The sequence below is a fragment of the Pimephales promelas genome, chromosome 3 (genome assembly GCF_988280905.1).
Source record: "Pimephales promelas chromosome 3, fPimPro1.hap1.1, whole genome shotgun sequence".
NCBI lineage: Eukaryota > Metazoa > Chordata > Actinopteri > Cypriniformes > Leuciscidae > Pimephales > Pimephales promelas.
In genome coordinates this window covers 36240564-36262009 of record NC_142771.1, presented here as the reverse complement: position 1 = coordinate 36262009, position 21446 = coordinate 36240564, and the positions used below count along the sequence as shown (strand labels likewise).

General features: G+C 37.4%; 1 protein-coding gene across 1 annotated transcript in view; it reads right to left on the bottom strand.

Moving 5' to 3' along the window:
• The window catches only part of baiap2l1b (BAR/IMD domain containing adaptor protein 2 like 1b), a 77681-nt gene that overhangs the window by 12462 nt on the left and 43773 nt on the right, over positions 1–21446 (bottom strand). The window contains exons 7-11 of the mRNA XM_039687256.2: positions 19663–19815; positions 16041–16196; positions 15853–15955; positions 15025–15238; positions 3650–3709 (exon numbers count right to left, since the gene is read on the bottom strand). Of these exons, the coding sequence (XP_039543190.2) occupies positions 3650–3709; positions 15025–15238; positions 15853–15955; positions 16041–16196; positions 19663–19815 (686 nt within the window). The remainder of the gene's footprint in view (positions 1–3649; positions 3710–15024; positions 15239–15852; positions 15956–16040; positions 16197–19662; positions 19816–21446) is intronic.

The window sequence follows — 21446 nt, the reverse complement described above, 5'->3', positions numbered from 1 at the left end:
GTTTGTTTGGTTGTGTTGTGAGCATTTGCAGTGTGTTTGTTTGTTTGGTTGTGTTGTGAGCATTTGCAGTGTGTTTGTTTGTTTGGTTGTGTTGAGTATTTGCAGTGTGTTTGTTTGGTTGTGTTGCGAGTATTTGCAGTGTGTTTGTTTGGTTGTGTTGCGAGTATTTGCAGTGTGTTTGTTTGTTTGGTTGTGTTGAGTATTTGCAGTGTGTTTGTTTGGTTGTGTTGCGAGTATTTGCAGTGTGTTTGTTTGGTTGTGTTGAGTATTTGCAGTGTGTTTGTTTGGTTGTGTTGCGAGTATTTGCAGTGTGTTTGTTTGGTTGTGTTGCGAGTATTTGCAGTGTGTTTGTTTGTTTGGTTGTGTTGCGAGTATTTGCAGTGTGTTTGTTTGGTTGTGTTGAGTATTTGCAGTGTGTTTGGTTGTGTTGTGAGTATTTGCAGTGTGTTTGTTTGGTTGTGTTGTGAGTATTTGCAGTGTGTTTGTTTGGTTGTGTTGTGAGTATTTGCAGTGTGTTTGGTTGTGTTGTGAGTATTTGCAGTGTGTTTGTTTGGTTGTGTTGCAAGTATTTGCAGTGTGTTTGTTTGGTTGTGTTGAGTATTTGCAGTGTGTTTGGTTGGTTGGTTGTGTTGCGAGTATTTGCAGTGTGTTTGGTTGTGTTGTGAGTATTTGCAGTGTGTTTGTTTGGTTGTGTTGCGAGTATTTGCAGTGTGTTTGTTTGGTTGTGTTGTGAGTATTTGCAGTGTGTTTGGTTGTGTTGTGAGTATTTGCAGTGTGTTTGTTTGGTTGTGTTGTGAGTATTTGCAGTGTGTTTGTTTGGTTGTGTTGTGAGTATTTGCAGTGTGTTTGGTTGTGTTGTGAGTATTTGCAGTGTGTTTGTTTGGTTGTGTTGCAAGTATTTGCAGTGTGTTTGGTTGTGTTGAGTATTTGCAGTGTGTTTGGTTGGTTGTGTTGCGAGTATTTGCAGTGTGTTTGGTTGTGTTGTGAGTATTTGCAGTGTGTTTGTTTGGTTGTGTTGCGAGTATTTGCAGTGTGTTTGTTTGGTTGTGTTGCGAGTATTTGCAGTGTGTTTGTTTGGTTGTGTTGTGAGTATTTGCAGTCTGTTAATTTGGTTGCCGTCACAAAGTGTATATATAAACAAAATATACACAAAAAGGGACACCACAGTTGCATGCTCCCTGTTGACTCGACTTCAAGCAAACATCAGCTGAGGTAGATCTGACCTCACACACACACACACACACACACACACACACACACACACACACACACACACAGTGAATAACATCAGTGGGAAAGAGCACAAGGGATTAGAAGTCTTATAAAGCATGCCTGGGTCAGTCTGGGTAAGCTTATTTCCAGTGTTTCACTCTCTGCTGACAGCATGACAGTCACAGAGTGTGGGAAATGTGCAGCTAATCAAATAATTGAACCAAAAAACAAAAAAATTAAATTCTATCATCAGTTACTCATCCTCAAGTTGTTCCAAACCTGTAGAACAATGTTGGTAATCAAACAGTTTCGGTTCCCATTGGCTTCCATTATATTTTTTGGGCCATTCGATGGAAGTCAATGGGAACCGAAACTGTTTGATTACCAACATTGTTCAAAATATATTCCTTTGTTTTTGGAACAACATCAAGGTGAGTAAATTACATATTACAAATTAAAGTTTTTTTTCAATGCTATCCATGCTATTAAAACATTGCTCTGTTTATTTGAGCCAGCCACAGCAATATTGCATTGACTGTTCAAGTGGATAGGATAAAATAATTAAATCACTAAAATCCACTAAAAATAACTCACTGCGAGCCGTTTATGATGAAACTGCATGCATCATCACCCTGATGATGCATGTCCACAGAGAAAACCATCTTTCAGAGAGCGAGCAAGTACAAGTAAATAGGTAAGACTTAAAAAGACATGCAAGTGATAAACTTTGGTGACGATGCAACACTGATGGAGAGAGAGAGAGAGAGAGAGAGAGAGAGAGAGAGAGAGAGAGAGAGAGAGAGAGAGAGAGAGAGAGAGAGAGAGGCAGCACGGCTGAAATTGTTTGTGAAATTGTAGCTACTTCGTTTTGCTTTGTAGACAGAGTCTGGAATAGCAAAACTGAAAAGTGTTTTCTTTCTCGCGGTGGGCACTTGTCTAAAGTATAAAATCATTGGTTACCCGTAAGCCATACGTTTACCCGCAAACATTCAGGCTTGTGAAAAAGTTTAACAAACACTCTTCTTGTTCAGGATTCAGTTTGCAAATTGCATCCCGTATCTTCATAGACCTAAGATACAATCTTAATCTCCCTCCTGTTTGAACTCAAAATGAACAAATCTTTTCCTGAGTCAATTCGTTCATTTTGTTCATTGAATGAACCAAATGACACTAAAAAAGATGCGTTCATTTTGATAAACGAGTTCGAACAGGAGAGTCACGAACGCTCATCACAGAACAGAGCAAGGCGACCATTTGAGCTTATAAAACTTAAACTTTGTTATTTATTTATTAAATGAGCGATCATTTCGCTTGATAAGACCCTTATTCATCGTCTGGTGTCGTTTAAAGCCCTTCTTTTGGACCTTGAACCGTTTGGTTCCCATTGAAGTCCATTATATGGAGAAAAATGCTGGATTGTTTTCATCAAAAACCTACATTTCTTTTCGACTGAAGAAAGAAAGTCATGGACATCTTGGATGACATGGGGAGAGTAAATTATCAGCAAAAGTTTTTTTTAAAAGTGAACTACTCCTTTAAAACGAATACGATCTCCATCCACACCAGCGTTTTATCTGCGTATTAGAATTGATCTCCGTCCACATTAAAATGACTGAAAACGTGGATCACGTGACCATTCACCAACACTGGGCATGCGCATGCCAGTGTAAACGGGTCATGTGATGGGTGGCTGACGAATCAGGGAAGGACACGTCATGACTGATGACACCCAATCATAGCGCCGAGCGCCAGCCTCTCCGTCATCGTTTCTAGAGTCCTCTGTTTTGTCCCGTCTTCACTAAAACGCCCTCCGGAGATACAGCATTTCTAAATTTCTCCGTTTTAGGTCTTCGTTTTTTCCGTTTTAGTCTGGACGGGAGGTGCAAACGTAGCAAAAGGTCTCCGTTTTTAAACGAAAACGCAGTAGTGTGGACGGGGCCTCAGACTGAAATTGAGCGGAAGTACGAAGGCTAATGAAAGTTTTAAAATGACTGATCTGAATTTATAATCTGTGTGAATGAATTTACTCATACAACATACAAGCTAAAGTGAATGAATGTTTGCGGGAATTTCCTACATTATAAGTATATAATGATTCAAATGATTCATTATAATGATTCAAATTATGTACAATACCCGCGCCGAAATTCGAGCCCTAAATGGATATGGGGAGTGTTCAGGAAACCTGTTTGAAAACACACACCCCATTTTTTTTTTTTTTGGTCAAGCTTCTTTCCCGCTTTTTGTTGATCCACGCAATACAGAAAGAATCTAACATCTGAGGATGTGGTTTTTGAGACAATTGCTGTAAAGTCTTAAAATAGTGCTTGACTGCTGTGAAGCTTGTGTTTCCTTCTCTTCCGAGGCGCAGCGATCAGTATCAGAGCTAATCAGGACAACAAAGAACAGTGTTCGTGTGTGTGTGGTATCTGATTACCTGTTATTTACTGCTGGCTCTGTGAATGCACGACAGTAAGATGATGGAAACCAGCCCCGCCTGTATAAAACACACACAGACAGACGGCATAAATCACTAACATGCAAAAAAAGCATGAATGCTTTCATCTGTTATACATGTTATAAATCTTCAGCAAACACAGTGTGGAAAATGTTGTGACATACAACACTGAGGGAAGCGTTTTTAAAGGAATTTGAACATGGAAAGTTGTGAACATGTGAAAGTGTGGCGGTGTGAGGTCATCAAATGCACATAGCCTCTCATTACTTCAAACACGATGGCAGTGTTTGTCTTGGTGTGAGCGTTCACCTCAGGACTTTATGCCCTTATAATCTGCAGGAATGTAAATATAGATAGGAAACTCAATGACTAGAATGAGTCCACCCCTGAAAGGCACGGGAAAAGACAAATAGTTTTTTTATGTAAACTCTGAACACACAGCTTTAAAAACACTCCCCTCTGATCAAAGTGTTCAGCAGAGACTCTGAAAAAAGCATTTGTTTTATGTTATTTCTGATACATCAGGCTTTCGTGGCTCATATTGTAAGATGTAGTGAGAATATGAAGCGCAAACTTGAGAGTATAAAACACCTCGCTCTTATTCAGAGGCCTAAACTGAGCAGACATTTGCAATTTGGTGCAGTTTCTGATATTTATACGCCAAAAAGTAAGATAAAAGATTGTGAGGAAAATCACTGAGATCTTTATACTGCCCTACAAAGCAAAAAGGCAGTAACTGCATTTTTGCTCAAACATTTGTTATTATCATTTTCATGACTTTCAAGGCATCCTTTGACTCAATTCAAAACATCTTATCTCAAATGTGTGTCATTCTGCAGAAAAATGCTAGTCGTTTGTTGAGTAACTGCAAAAAGCCCGAGTTATAGTCATTTTTATCAGTTCTGCACTCTGCGTAGTTACTGCCTTTTTGCTTTATAGGGCAGTATAGTGGATCAGTATTTCAGATCCTTATTTAAAATGCATATAAATATTAGTTGTCACTATCTTTCAAACTTAGTGAGATGATTATAAATGCTTAGTTTTATGATCAGAGCTCTGTAGTTTTAAAATATATAATGGAATTAAATGATGATCGAGAGATGGACGGATAAGCCTGAAGGATCATATCTGATGCATTTTAACGTGATTTTATAACTAACGATATAACAGTTAAGTCTATTTTATAAAAAAAATCAGTAAAGATTTCACAGCGGCAATACGTGTGAACCACGACCTAAAGAGGAATGCATTTACAATTACACTAAAAGGCAAGGCAAGGCAAGTTTATATATATAGCACATTTCATACACAGTGGCAATTCAAAGTGCTTTACATGGAAGAAATTAAAATAATCAAAAGAAATCAGAATAATTAAAACAGAATAATCAGAATAATAGATGACAGAAAAAATGATCAGAGAAGCAATTTAAGCTCAGTTTAAAAAAAAACCTTTTGCTGATAATTTACTCACCGCCATATCATCAAAATAAACAAATCTTTTTTCGAGTCATTTGGTTCATTCAACGAACGAAATGACTCGAAAAAAGATTCGTTCATTTTGATGAACGAGTTCGAACAGGAGAGTCACGAACGCGGTAATTTATTATTACCTCAATAAATTTAAGGTCATTCCTATTTTATTTGTATACATTTTAATCATTAACTTTAAAAGCACACTCTTTTTACCACTAAAATAACAGTCAAGGGTAAAAAAAAAATGAATTCCCAAAAATTCGAACGGAAAAAACGGAATTTGGGAAAAAATAAAACGGATTTCATAGGGCCCAATATATTCTTCATTACAACAACGGTCACAATCTCTTCAGTTTAAACCAAACTTTTATTTTGAGAGGTTGCCGTTTTGCAGTTTAATATTCACAGACATGAGTGAATATTAGTGCTAATTAATTATTGATAAAAATGCATGAAATTCCATGTTATACAGAAATCAATGGGCCCTACTTTTCTGTTAGTTTTAAGGTCATCTACATGCTAGTATACTCCTTAATGTTGACTAAACTCTCTGTCAGGAGTTGCATTCAATAGAACTAAATTGTCATATTTCTTACAAAGCCAATCTCTCCACTGATTCCCTTGTGTAAAGCTTGTTAATATCTATCTATCTGTGGCAGTGAACATCAGACCCGAGGAGCCTGTGAAGGAGCCGTGATGCAGTGAACTGAAGACGTGAGCCGGAAAGTTTCACCAGTGATTTTAAGTCTGGGCATTTAAGAACACGAACAGACATTTTAATTGACCTGGCAAATGTATTGTATTATTAATAAGAACCGTCAATCAGTCGGACGTTTTCTATAAATAGAAGCACTCAGTCACTGTATGAACAGGTCGTAGTAGTGCTTTAAAACGCCTCATATAGCAAATGGTGTAATTTGGCACATATTAATTGGTTGCTAGGTGACAAGTCTGACTTCATGAATCGCTCCCTATAGGGTTCATACAAGTTTGCAGAACAACACCAACATATATAAACAACAAAGTGAGTCACCGATCAATGAGTAAATGACTGAATAATCCCTTTAACTGTGAAGATTCCCAGGTATTGGCTAATAACATTTGCAAAACAAAGTGAAATGCCTAAGGCCGGAGACACACTGGCTGCGTGGCGTGAGTGTGGCGTTTCTGTTGCGTGTCAGCTGGCGGCTGCGTCACGTTTTCTGTGTCTATGCACACCAGAGACGTGTCTGACGCGGCACTGCTGATGCTAGGTGACAGTCTACATTTGGATTAGCGGTGTGTTGCTCTTGCCTTTAATTTAGACAACAATTTCAACTCTTATCACACATCTCCCAAAATCTGAAAAATAGGGAAGTGGGCTGTCTGTTTATTTCAGTTACATTTACAAATTTTGTGTAGCTTTAAAGAGCCTATATTTAGCCTGATAGTGGACCGTCACTCAGAAGACACAATATGTTGTTAACTTGTTATTGTAGCCTAAACTTGTTATTGTTAACTTGTTATTGTAACCCTTTTATCCTTCATGTAATCACATTGAGCATAAGAAAAAAAAAAGATATTTTACTCATATGTAATGGTACAGTATGACCTCTGTAGGGTTGGGAATCGTGAGAAATTTTCCGGTTCCGGTTCCGATTCCGGTTCCGCCAAACGATTCCGGTTCCGGTTCCCATTCCCATTCAATTAAAAATATTAGTAAGAGAAAAATCCACAATCCTTTTTGTGTTTATTTCTTATAGTACTTGACAAATTAGTTTAACAGACTGGTAATGTAAACAAACTCAAAATATTATTAAGCAATCTTTGCAAAAAAAAAAAAATTATATATATATATATATATATATATATATATATATATATATATATATATAAAGGAAATTAACAAATTCTGCATTCTCTATAATAATTTAGACCTCTCCTTTATTGTATCTCCAACAGTGAAGAATACCCTCTCAGAAGGAGTAGAATATGCTTTAACACACATATGTGTGTAGAACAGATTATTTTTTAAAACGGTTTGAATGATTGATTCATAAAGACGTTACTTATTTCATTACTGGATAAATCGGCGCTCTAGCAGTTAATAAACAGAACTGCATGCGTCTTGCGGAAGAACATTGTTGCCGGAGCTACTTCTCTCTGTTTATGTCCATGACGAGTCACGCAGGCATTGGGCTACTCCGCAGCAGCTGCGATCCGCCGGCCAGTCTAAACAAGAAGTCCGAGTATTAACGCTTATTACAGGCTTTACGTAGTGATTCAAGATAAGACAAAAACACGGTTTGAAAAAAAAAAAAACATTATGATGCACTCGCTCATTGTATATATTTTGTAAATTCTGAACACAAAAAATATACGGACTGCATCTGTTTTGACCACTACCGTCAATGTTTACTCAAACTATAATCTCACTAATTCTGTAACGGAAATCATTTGAATATGTGAAACAAATAAATATTGAGACTGTGTGATTGTAAAGCAGTTTCATATCGACAACTGCTCTCTCTCTCTCTCTCTCTCAGCGCAAACAGATTTGAATGTAGGCTAGAGAGTGACTCGGCGGTCGGCGCGCGCAGCGTGTGTGTGTCTGTGTGTGACAAATGCAGCGCGTGTGAGAGCAAATCGCAACTTCAGTGGTGAAGTTTTTGTCATTTAGGAATAAGACGGCGTCTTCTACTCCCAGCACTTCGCCCACATGATGATATCGCATCGGCATCAGAACCGTTTTCGGAACCGAAACTTAGGAATTTTGCACGGTTCCGGTATTTTTTCAAAAACACAACCGGTTCTGAAAAAGAACCGGTTCTCGGTTCCCAACCCTAGACCTCTGTAGTGGACACCAGGACTTGATTGTTTAAAAAATAAGGTAACACTTTACAATAAGGTTCATTATTTAACATTAGTTAACATGTACAATATGGGAACAATACTTCTTCAGCATTTATTAATCTTAGTTAATATTAATTCCAACATTTACTAATACGTTATTAAAATCAAAGGTTGTATTAGTTAACATTAGTTAATGGACTGTGAACTAACATGAACGCACAATGAACAGCTGTATTTGTATTAACTAACATTAACAAAGATAAATAAACAGTGTAACTAATGCATTGCTCATCGTTAGTTCATGTTAGTTGATGCATTTACTAATGTTAACTAATGAACCTTATTGTAAAGTGTTACCAAAAATAAAAAAATGACATGAAATTATATATAGGCAAAAATAATGGCAATATTTGAAAATCAATAATTATATTATTATTTGTCTAAATTACCTTGATGTCAAAACCGAGATTTTCAAACATCGAAATGTAATTTATTAATATGTATTCGAGTACAAAAATACATATAAACATCGTTTCCTATTGTTTTTTGCCTGGAAACGCTTCCAAACACGCTCGCGTGTCGTGTGAAAAACAGGCGTCGGTTCTTTTTCTAGCTTGCGCACGTTTTGAGAGGCGCGTGTCACGCAGGCAGTGTGTTATGGGCCTAGCTGAAATTTGGTCGGACAAACATGTATCAGAACAACAGTCCAAAACATACAAAAAAGTAAAAGTTTACAAGGTTTTGGTAACTCTTTATAATAACTACACGCTAATAATCATTAGTTAAGCATGAGTAAACGGTTTATTCATCATTCATAAAGCATTAATAGACATTAATAAGCAGTTTATAAATACAGTTATAAATGCTTTCTTCTTGATTTAAAAGCATATCTATAATTTGTTTAATAATTGTATTTTCATCCTTTATTAATGATCAATTAATCATTTCTAAATGAAGAATTGCATTTTTTATAAGCCAGTTATTTAAGAGTTTTCAGCTTTATTAACATGTGTTTCTGCTGCAATTCAGGGTTAGGTAGTTATAAAGCATTTAGTAGTGGTCAGTTAACTATGTTTGTGAGCTCATCTAAATAAAGCATTTATAAAGGAGATTTAAAGGCTGTTAAATATTTCTATGTTCTGTATCACTGTGTTGTGTTTTGTTACATTTGACTGTTTAGAAGATTGATGCACCTTTATAAATGCTTTACAAGGCATGACTAGTCCTCACTTTAGATGAGCTCACAAAATAGTTGACTGACCACTACTAAATGCTTTATAACTACCTGTATTTACTTACACTTTCTAAGTGATCTTATGAATGACTGACAACACTTAAAGAACTGGTTTGTAAATAATACTATACTTCATTTAGAAATTATTAATTGATCATTAACAATGTATCAAAATACTATTTTTAAACGCATTATAAATCAAGTAAAAAAGCATTTATAGTGTTATTAACTCTTTCCCCGCCAAACACGGAATTTTCCGTGTTTAATGAAAAAACGCATCTGCGCCAAAAACACGGAATTTTCCGGTTATCCGTGTTTTAGGTGGTATACGGTAAGGAAGACCCGCGCGCATGTCCTGAATGTGCCTGCAATCGTCTCAAACAGTGGAGTAGTGAGAATGTATCAGACAGACAATGCAGAGGTATATGGCTGAAGTACTGGAGGTTAATGGACTCGGAGTCCGATCACTCTTTATTTGATAATTCTGAATCTGATCGGGACGAAGTAGTCAGTGAGAGAGATGCACATGTTGTCACAGAAAGTTCTAGCCATGGACGTGCCGCAGATAGATCGTATAATATTATGACACTATAATATGTATGTGTGTGTGCAGGCATTTATGTGTGGCTGTCTAAATATGAAGGTGTAATTGTCAAATTATTTCTCTCTTTGTGCACATTTACCACATTGTAATATGTATTTGTGTGTGTGTGTGTGTGTGTGTGTGTGTGTCTAGGCCTGTTTATTGTAATTCCAATTATTCATTATTCACAGGTAGAACACAGAGAGGCAGAGGCAGACGTTTTATTGCAAAAGTTTCCCTTACATCCTGGGAAATTTGATATATTTTACATTTATTTATGTTTTTAATTTATTTTGGAAAGTTTTATATATGAAGGAAACAACATCTGAATGTATTCTGCTTTTAAATGCACTTGTTTGATAAAAATACCCTTTTCTCAGTTTTTTGTCCAAAATGTTGTGTTTTTGACAAAACCTACCTCTGTTCAAGAGGCAATAAAAAAAGAACAAATGAAGATAAAATAAAAACGTTTTTTTTTTTGCCTAAAAGCAGAGGCTCAGATCTTTATTTTTATATATGTCATCTTCATATAGTCATGGAAGAAAATATTCAGCGGGGCATTCAAATTTAGCGAAAATCGTCAAAAACCCTGGCGGTGGCTGGCAACTTTTTTTAAAACGCTGGCGGGGAAAGAGTTAATAAACTGCTTATTAATGTCTATTAACGCTTTATAAATTATGAATTAACTGTTTACTCATTCTTAGCAAAGGATTAATAGCATGCCGTTATTATAAAGTGTTACAACATGTATCAGAACAACTGTCCAAAACACACAAAAAAGTAAAAGTTTACAAGGTTTTCAATCGAGCGTCTCAAAGAGATTAAAAACATTAATGTTTGGGATTTACTCCACAAGACTGTAAATTCAAGAGACGGACAGTTTACTCGCAAACATGAGGTCCAGTTACCTTGTGAAAGCGAACCGAACCAAGAAGAAAACGCAATATTGAAAACAGGTTTAATCCCCGTTTCGGTCAAAAAACGCCCTAAGAGCTGAAATTGCAGAAAGACCGAACGCATTTAAAGGAAAGTCAATTTGTGAAGTCTGAATTGTATTTGCACCACTTTGTCTTCGTCCTGAAAGTTTATTATCTCCATTCCAACTTGACTCTGGCGGCTCTGAACACACCCTGTCTGTTTCTCCATCTGGTAGCATCCTCTCAAACCAACAACATCAGTTTTTGGCAGGACTGCTGGCGTGCTCGGATCGTTTTCTCTGCCATAAGTGTGTTACTCTGATTACGTCTCCTCCACCTGCTGAAAGTCCGCAGGTCCGTGGGGAGATCTCAGATAAGCTGCAGCCCCGTCTGCTGTCTCTAACAGGGTTTCACGTGGCACTGATTGACACACAAGCGGACTGGTTTTCTTCTTCACAGCTGGTCTGCAGACTGCCAGCACAGCTGTGTACACAGGAGGTCTTTCCAGCGCCTGAGCCACTTCTGCACATCTCAGCTGGACTGACTGGATGATGTTCACAAGCCAAACTTCACCACTGCCACATCGTTCTTAAAAACACATGGTTCGTAAGGGCAAAAATCTGCCAAATGTCTTCTTTAAAGCAAGACCAATCTTTTGTCTATATTCCAAAGCATTCTTGAATTACAACCATTTAAGTTCGAAATGTGCATTTTCTTGTATATTCAAAAAGGCAGGTGACGCTTCAAAGAGTTAAACGATATAAATACAAGTAACATTTGGTAATAATAAATAAACCAATATAAAATAAAAATGGTAACACTTTATGGTAAGGGTACATGAATTATCATGAATTCATGTATAAGTTAATGCATTCATTCATGCATTAATATCTCATTAATCATCAGGAACTAACACAAGTTCAACTTTTTCATTCATGACTTCATGAATGAACAACACCTTAATTAAAACATTAACTAAGATGAGCACATCATCATGAATTATGATTTATTACGCATGATCATGATGTTTTCTTTGTTCACAGTTATGCCACCATTAATAGCACATTGTTCATCAGTGTTTCAAAGGACCTAGTCACCACTTTAGTTAAGGGGCCACACACATGATGAAGTCATTGATAGATAATGCTTAGTTAATGATGACTACTGTATTTGATATACAGAATGTGTGTGCTATGAGCTGTGATTGGTAGAGGTGTGCAAAAAAATCGATTCACATTTGAATCTCGATTCAATCTTTACCGATTCAGAATCGATTCATAGAATTCCAAAAATCGATTCATATATATAGGCTATATTTTTTAATGGCGTGCAGGGGCGGAGTGGCAAACGGGTGAGTCGGGACTTTTACCGGTGGTCCGGTAGTGTTTCTATGGTTTCGAGGCTGCGAGGGCCGGTCTGATAAATAGTCATTGCAAGTTCTTGCTGCCCGCTGGTCAAACTGTGCAGCCACTCTGCTCAACCCGTAAATAAATGCATCGATCCGCAGATCTGTTTGAGTTCTGTAGATCTTTTGCCAAGCGTGTCAGAGGTTACGGGTTCTAAACCGCACTCGTATAGTTTTTTCTCTCTCTCATCAAAACCGAATATGTTCATCACATTTGTGTGCATTTTATTTTGTGATTTCACCGGAGTCTCCACAACGGCGATAGATTGAAGCGCGCGTCCGAGAGAAAACTGCGTGAGCCACAGAGAACACTGTATCCATTACACTGATCGCAGCGGACACAAGCGCTCAGCTTGACTTCAAAAACAACAGGTCTCTTATTTAATAGCGAACTAAATGAATGCTCTGCTAGTTAACTGGAGATACCCGCAAATTACGCGCCTATGAACGACTTCACTGGATGTAAACAAATCAATCTAACCATAGATGTTACCAGTAGCGGTGGCTTTTTTAAATCTATTTAAAATATTTTCGCAAGGGTTCTGAAATTAGTATATATTTTTAGGAAGTTCAATGTGCCCAGTCGAGTTCACATTTCAACAGTCAACCTGGTAGCTGAAGAAGGCCTACTCCTTAAACCACATTTAGCATAATTGTTTGTTTGATCTGACTATAGCACTTTAAAGCTAAATGTAAAAGCTTTTTATTTAAGTTTTATTTTAAACTTGAATTAAATGTATTTAAAAGCTGGCCAAAGCTTCGCACTTTTTAGTTGCAAAAGTTTTTATTTTTGTATGAAGACATATAAAGTAATATCAAACTTTTCTTTTAAATTATGTCTACTGCAATCAATCACATAGGAAAAAGTAAACTACATTTATGTAGACCTGCGAATCGTTTTTTGAATCGAGAATCGATTTTGAATCGAATCTCGAGACAAAAAAAATCGGTATCAAATCGAATCGTGACATTTTCTGAATCGTGCACCCCTAGTGATTGGTCTATTATGGTGTCTGTCCAATAGTCATCATTAACTAAGCATTAATCTATTAATGACTTCATCATGTGTGTGGCCCCTCAACTAAAGTGGTGACTAGGTCACTGACCTAGACAAAGAACAAAGAAAACATCATGATCATGCGTAATAAATCATAATTCATGGTGATGTGCATATCTTAGTTAATGTTTTAATTAAGGTGTTGTTCATTCATGAAGTCATGAATGAAAAACGTTGAACTTGTGTTAGTTCCTGATGATTCATGAGAAATAATGCATGAATGAATGCATTAATTTATACATGAATTCATGATAACTCATGTACCCTTACCGTAAAGTGTTACCATACAAATAATATCAAATAAAACAATATTGTATCAAACAATTTATTAAAGGGGTGATGAACTGAGAAATCAAATTTTCCTTGAGCTTTTGACATCTAAGAGGTCATCATATTATAAGAATATCCTGTAAGTTTCAGAACTGAAAACGTCCTTGTTAGTCCAATAAAAGCTTTTATTGACACCAGGCTCAGCAAACGACTCGTTTTTCAAAGTGGGGAACTATGACGTCAAAGAGGATAAAACACCACCCCCGCAGAAGAAGATCAACACGGCCGGTTTAGCCCCGCCCACCGATTTGCGCATTAAACGCATAGCTAAATAACATAGATGCCTACCTCGTGATGACAAACCGGATCGTTCTACCGAGCAATACAGAATATTGTGCAGTGCCTGGTTGTGGAAGAAGACAGTCGCTGCATAAGCTTCCTCTGGATTCCAATAGGACTTCATGGATAAACTTTATTTTTAATAACGTTCCAGTTGATGAGATAAAACATCGTCGTCTGTTCGCTTCATTTCACTGAGGATTGTTTTGTGAACAAGACTGGATTTGCAAACCGATTAAGATTAAAGAACCGGTGCTGTGCCGTCTATATTGGATCTGACAGGAATTGTGCAACACACGGACTCTGGGTCGAACATGTATGGGCGAATCATTCTGGTTGCCATTTTACAACATTGGACGTTTTCAAAACAATTTCCCCCACGTACACCGACGGGTGAGTTGAAACTGTTCATAACCAAAGGACCATCAGCCGCACAAATCTATTGTTACAGTCATAATATCTTCAGAGGTAATAAATTTATAAATCTGCAAGTCATTGTAAATATATGAAAGGACAGACATTTGAGTAAATTACACACTTATGTGTAAACGGGGGTAGTAGAAAACTTCGGTTTTTGTTTCCATCAATCTTCATGTTGAACTGTTTTATGTGCTTACTGTATCCACTTATTACTGTATCCACGTATTATTATGGAAGCACGTTCATGAACAATACAAGTTATTACTTCGTATAGGATCCTGTTTGAGCACTAGACCAGACCGGAGATCTCTCCAGTTGTTGAATGTTGAACTTGACTCATGTCTTATTCCAACGCCTGGCACTAGACAAAAGTTTTATTTTTTTTGTCTTACGTGGATTTTCCTTGGGGTTTAGAATGAACTTTGAATCCATCTTCTACTTTTGTCAAAAGTTGACTAAATTTTCGAGTTGTCGTCGCTGATACGGAGAATGGCGGCGAATACACAAACCTGTCAGACATCACCAAGTGAGCGTGAACGCGCATGATGTCACGCCCAGTCTCAAACTCCGTCCCGAATCCCTCTTATTTATTTCAACGTACAAGATTATAGAGGCAATCGCAGTGATCAGAGAAGGGCTCATTCAGCCCATCAGGCAATTGTTTAAGCATGTATGGGTTAGAAAAACGGGTATTTTAAACATGAAATGTTGCACAATGCACCTTTAAAGCCATTAGACTCCATTAGAGTCATTACAAAAAACAGACACATTCTCGTTAAACCAGATCTCCAGAATGCTCTATAAACGAGAGCAGTGTCACTCACTGTCTGGTGTGCTGCAGCTCCCCGTACAGCCAGCCGTCCCTCTCGTCGGGAATCAGCAGGATGATGATGTCTCCTTCTTCAAAGCTCAGCAGCGTCTGGTTGTTTCCAGACTTGTGGGGGAAAATGGTGCGCACTTTGGGTCTTTTGTCCGGGAGATTGAGGCCAGCGGCCATCGACACAGACCTGGACAACCCATTGTCCTCGTTGTGGTAGTCTAGATGGGGAAAAAAGCGTCCTCAAAGCTTTACATTTGATTATAGACGCTCACAATTCGGCATAGTTCTTTCAATTGAATTGCTCAATTATGAATTTGAACAGTATATGCAGTATAATTAACTGCTTTTTATTGTGAATTTCAAGTGATTAGGGAAATCAGGGAAAGTGACTGAACTGTAAAAAGCATTGTTGTCATTGTGAACTAAATCCAAAACTACGACAATTTAAAAAAAGTTTGTTAATTGAAATAAAGCTGAAATAAAACAAAATATGAATGTTAGATTTTTTTTATCTAAATTTAAACATTCGAATTAAAACAAATATTTAGATTTAAACACTTCTCTAAAATGTACTGTTACTGGTTATTATTGATGATCACTTTATGATGTTAACTGGTATTAAAATTACATTGACTTTTAGCAAGATTTTTAAAAAGAGCCACATTCCCAACAACCGTAGCCTAAAACAATAAACCGTAATGCATTTTTCCTTGCCTACACAAATGAAAATGTAAAAAAGTTAGAGGCGGATTCATGCAGAGTTAGATCAGGAATGTGTTTTAGGAAAGTAATCTCGTGGTGATTTTACATTACAGAGGTGTAATATGCTCACCAGACTCTCTCTCCTGTTTGGAGGACTCGGGATTGAACATGTTGGCCAGAGGACTCGTCTGAGGCGGCATCGGAGGTGCCGGAATCATTGCATCCGAGTTGGACTGTACAGAAAAATGCAGGCATGAATTCATAACACAGCCGGCCTGCACACTGTACTCATTGCGAAGTGTAGCACACCGTCCTCACCCTGCTGTAGCGCTGGAGGGATGGAGACGCCTGAGGAGTGTTGGCCACTGGAGTGCGCAGACCTTCAATCATGGACATCACGCTGTCGGGGACATTGGTAGCGTCACTGCATTTGTCCTGCCAGCCGGTCAGGTTCTCGGACAGAAGCTCTCGAGCCTTCAAGAACACAGAAAGGTATCAGATCCAGGAGTTAAAGACAGCACACGAGCAGCTGCAGTAATCATGAAGCTCCTCAGGGCTTGACTTTAAATTTAGGTCGCTTTGGCTAGTGCTTTTCAAAGTTACTAGGCACTCAACAATTTTGACATTGATTGAAATACTGCCATATAGATATTTTAAATCTCATCTTAGGGCTGCTCGATTATGGAAAAAAATCATAATCATTTTTGTCGGTATTGAAATCACGATTATGTAACACGATTATTTCACATGACTTTGGGAAAGTGTTACATTTATTAAAAGACACCTTTCAACAATTATTATTTTTCTTTTAAATTTGAGCATTTTGTTGTAGCTATTAAACAGACCTGCAAACTCATGTCGCAGAGGTGACATGTTAAGTCATTTTTTGTGGGTGGGGGGTGGAGTGTTGGTTACCTTTTATAAAGGACACTTTTTTAAACCTTAATATAACTAAACATGTCATATCTTCTAGTTAGATTCTTACATTCGATCAAATTCAGTTTTAATAAAAAGAGCTGCTATCAATCAAATTAATTAATTTACACTGCACAATTACGACTGTAATAAATAATTTTATGAGGTTAATGTTTAAACCAGTAATACAATAAAATCAATGATACCTTTAAACAATAAATCAATAGGTGGCAAGTGACCATCTTAATAAATGAATCATTGAGTCATTCATTAAAACGATTCGTTCAAATTAATGAATCATTCAATAACAAAACACAGTGCTTAGTGTTGCTTTTCTTTTGTAACTATTTTCGTCGGTGAAATTGAACAAGCCAGTCAATATTGCGTCTAAAATGTAAGTTACTACATATAAACCACGTAACTTGTTTATTAAACTATAAATTCAATGTAATTGCAATCGTGATATAACAGCTGATATATCCGGCTTCGGGAGGGGCGGATGTGCGCGTCATTCAGAATAATCGTTTTTTTCTCGTTGGGAACCAAAATCGAAATTGAAATCGAAATTCGATTAATTGCACAGCCCTATCTCATCTCATAATTTCTTTACATGAAGACTCACCAAGACAGGCATTTTGAGTGTATTTGACTGTTTAAGCGCGATAAGCGGTGGAAATTTAGTACTGCGTATTACATAAAAAGTAGCCAAGTCTGATTCTGTTGATGAGTGCTTTGGTTGTGACAGTTGAAGTGCGCCTCTTCATCTTAAAATTAGTGGTTGACCCATGTATCACCAAGGCCAATATTTGTCCTTTTTTTTATATTGGCATCGGCCGTTAAAGGGATACTTCACCTCTGGAAAGATGAATGTGTATTTAAAATGGGTCATTTATGTAGAAGAAATGTGAAATTATTTTTGAATATGGAGCTTTCTAGACTGAGAAAAGCCAGAAAATGTATTTTTGGCTTATGTGACAACTCCCAGAATGCACTTGGTTCACTGCCCTAGGAGGCCACGCCTACCGGTAACAGAGCGCAGTAGTTAAACAACAAGTCTAGGCTACAATTGAGTCTCTGTGATGAGTCTGCCTGAAATGTGTTGAGATCGCCCAAAATTCGGCTTCGGCTTTTGCGTTCTATAGTCGCCATTCATTATGTTTAAAATGACGATTTTTGCGTAATCGGAGGATTTCTTCCAGACAAAAAAAATACATAAATCTCTCTTTTATGTATTGGGTGGAAAGCATGGTAATTCGAAAATACTACAGGTTTTATACTAATGCTAAATCCTGAAGTATCCCTTTAAGTTTTTCTCTTCGGCCGATGTGTCGGAAAGCGGGACTTTTATTTTGACGACACGCCAGACTTTTATTTTGACGGCTCTGAGAAGGACCTGCGTACACAGAGCTCTTCATTAGTTTACAGTACCGGTTTAACAGTTATGTCTAATATGTTTCTAGATAGAACTGTTACACAATGAAAGTAAACTGTATACGAAGAATACAAACCTTGCAGGCTCAGCTGAATCCAGCTGTCAGATACTCTGAAGTGTACATGAATGCGTTACTCTGTGTGTGCTTCACTAGACTCGCACGATCAACATACTTTAAACCCTTGATTTTAAACTATGCTGAACTATATTCAGTTGCACACTATACGACATATTCATGTAATTTTCTGTTAGTAAAATAAGTGCTACCATGTCTTTGTTCGAAAAAAATATGATTCTCATTGCACACAAACTACACACACACACACACACATATATATATATATATATATATATATATATATATATAGTTAGAGCGAGAATGCTTTTACATTTGTAAAAGTGTAAAAGATAAAGCCTGAAGCCCGTTCACACCGCCAGCGACACGCAGCGACACGAAGATCCCATTCATTTCAATGGAGCGCTGGCAACACGAGCGACAGTGACCGTTGGCGACAGAATGTGGGCGTGTCAAGTGACAAGAGACAAGCGACAAAAGTTGAGAATTTTCAACTTTATGCAAATGAGAAGCGATGTTCGCGAGCGACAACCAATAGGAAAGAAGACTTTCAGTGAAGCTCACGTCACCGTCTCGAGTGCAGCCAAGACAGAAAGAGTTCGAGGACGATTTCACTGTTTTATATGATTTGACTGCAACCACATACATGGATAATAAAATGATGCATGGAAAAGAAACTGTCGACAGTCTCAGTGAGTTTAATTCATACATTTAACGTTATAGTTCGAGTGTTGTAATTTTATGATGCACGTTTAGCACTGATGCAGTTTTACAATTTCCCCTGCATTACGTTGACTATTAGACACAAGAAAATTGATTATTTGTCAAATTCGAATGACGTTTTTATAATTTATGACGGTATGAGTGAGTTTAATTTGTTGATTGATCGATCGTTGATCTAGTAAATGATTTAATCCACTGAACACTGCTGTGGTAATATAAAAACACTCTCCTAACAGCATACGGTTTCTTTTCAGCCTTAAAAGTCATTTATTCCCAGTCAAATTAAAATCATATAGTTGTATACATCACTTCTGATGGCATTTTCTATAGATATGGCCAGATGTGCAGTCTCCCAATAACATCAGAGCGAGAGCACTATGAACAAGCGACATCACCGTACAGAGCTTAGCGACACACAGCGACAAAGTCGCTGGCGGTGTGAACGGGGCTTTAAGAACTTATCAGTCCATCTTGACTATCTTTTTGCACTCTGACCAATCACAGGACAGTTTTACTCACATGTGACTTGCATAAACATTTTGGTACGCTTTGAAATGTTGCCGAAAATAAATAAAAATAAAAACTTAACAATACAGGTCCCTGTTTGGGAGTGAATAGTTAAAAAGTGAATAGAGGAGTCCACATAACCCCCTTAACCATAACAACACAGACGATTTATATGTTGCTGGAATCATTTTCAGAGCGATTCAGTTGACAGTAAAAACCTTGACAGCCAATCAAAATCCATCCAATAAACAGGACAGGCCTTAGCTGTGCTAACTGAAGGAACCAACCTTGTCATGGAAAGCTGTGGTCTGGATGGAGAAGTTGCAGTGCTTGTCCACCAGGAAGCAGAAGCGCCTCTTCTCCTCCAGCAGAGCCTCTCGACAGCCGTCCGCGATGAACTTCTGCATGTCCATCTGACGGTGAGTGAGGGTCTCAAGACACTGCAGAGAACAAGGGCGCAGGTTTTTAGCAGCTGTCCGACAAGCAGTGTGATCATGGCTTTCAAAAAAAAGTGCATTGTGAAGATGACATCACACTTTTTGCTGTGAGCATTATAAAGGAACAACGTGAACAGAGAGATTGAGTGTCAAAGGAGCTGCATTTATATCTCATGTGCACTGAATGATAATGGTTAGACATCAGAATATGGAAACTTCTTTCGAAGAGGAATGACGACTTGATTGAAAGTTGACAAGTTCTGATGAGCACAAGCGTAACTGCGGCTGACTTTCAGTGAATAGAGACTTAAATGTTGGTCTATTCTTCACACAAACTAACTAGAGTGGTTTTCTTACACCGCACATGTAAAGTATGTCGCCCGTGGAAGCGGTTCAGTGCAGGTGTATTCACATGAACACACCCTCATGACGCATTAATGCGGGTGACGTGAGAGAGCATTCATCTCACAATGGTTTTCATCAGATCCTCACTCCTCAGAGATGACACAGATCTCTCGCTGATGAATGAAAGACACATCCCTCCTCTCCTCTATGGAAGCTTGTTTCTGCCACAGAATGAAAAATAAAAAAGATAATTGCGACTTTATATCTCACAATTCTGACTTTTTTTCTCTCACAATTGCGAGTTTATATCTCGCAATTCTGACTTTATGTCTCACAATTCTGAGATATAAAGTCAGAATTGATTGATATAAAGTCCAAATTGTGTGTTGTAAAGTCCGAATTGCGAGATATAAACTATTCTGAGAATTGGCCTGATAACTCGCAATTGCGAGTTTATATCTCACAATTTTGAGAAAAGATGTCAGAATTTCAAGATAATACCTACAATTATGCGTTATAAAGTCAAAATTGTGAGATATAAAGAATTGATTACTACAAACTTGCAATTATGTGTTATAAAGTCAGAATTGCGAGATGTAAACTCACAATTGTGAGAAAAAAAGTCGCAATTCTGTTTTTTCCCTCACAATTGCAACTTTATTTCTCAGAATTACGACTTTATATCTCGCAATTGCGAATATTTCTCAGAATTGTGACTTTATTTCTCAGAATTGCGACTTTATATCTCGCAATTGCAACTTTACTTCTCAGAATTGCGACTTTATATCTCGCAATTGCGACTTTATTTCTCAGAATTGCGACTTTATTTCTCAGAATTGCGACTTTATATCTCGCAATTGCGAATATTTCTCAGAATTGTGACTTTATTTCTCAGAATTGCGACTTTATTTCTCAGAATTGCGACTTCATCTCGCAATTGCGACTTTATTTTCTCAGAATTGCGATTTTATTTCTCAGAATTGCGACTTCATCTCGCAATTGCGACTTTATTTTCTCAGAATTGCGACTTTATTTCTCAGAATTGCGACTTTATTTCTCAGAATTGCGACTTCATCTCGGAATTGCAACTTTACTTCTCAGAATTGCGACTTTATTTCTCAGAATTGCGACTTTATTTCTCAGAATTGCGACTTCATCTCGCAATTGCAACTTTACTTCTCAGAATTGCGACTTTATTTCTCAGAATTGCGACTTTATTTCTCAGAATTGCGACTTCATCTCGCAATTGCAACTTTACTTCTCAGAATTGCGACTTTATTTCTCAGAAT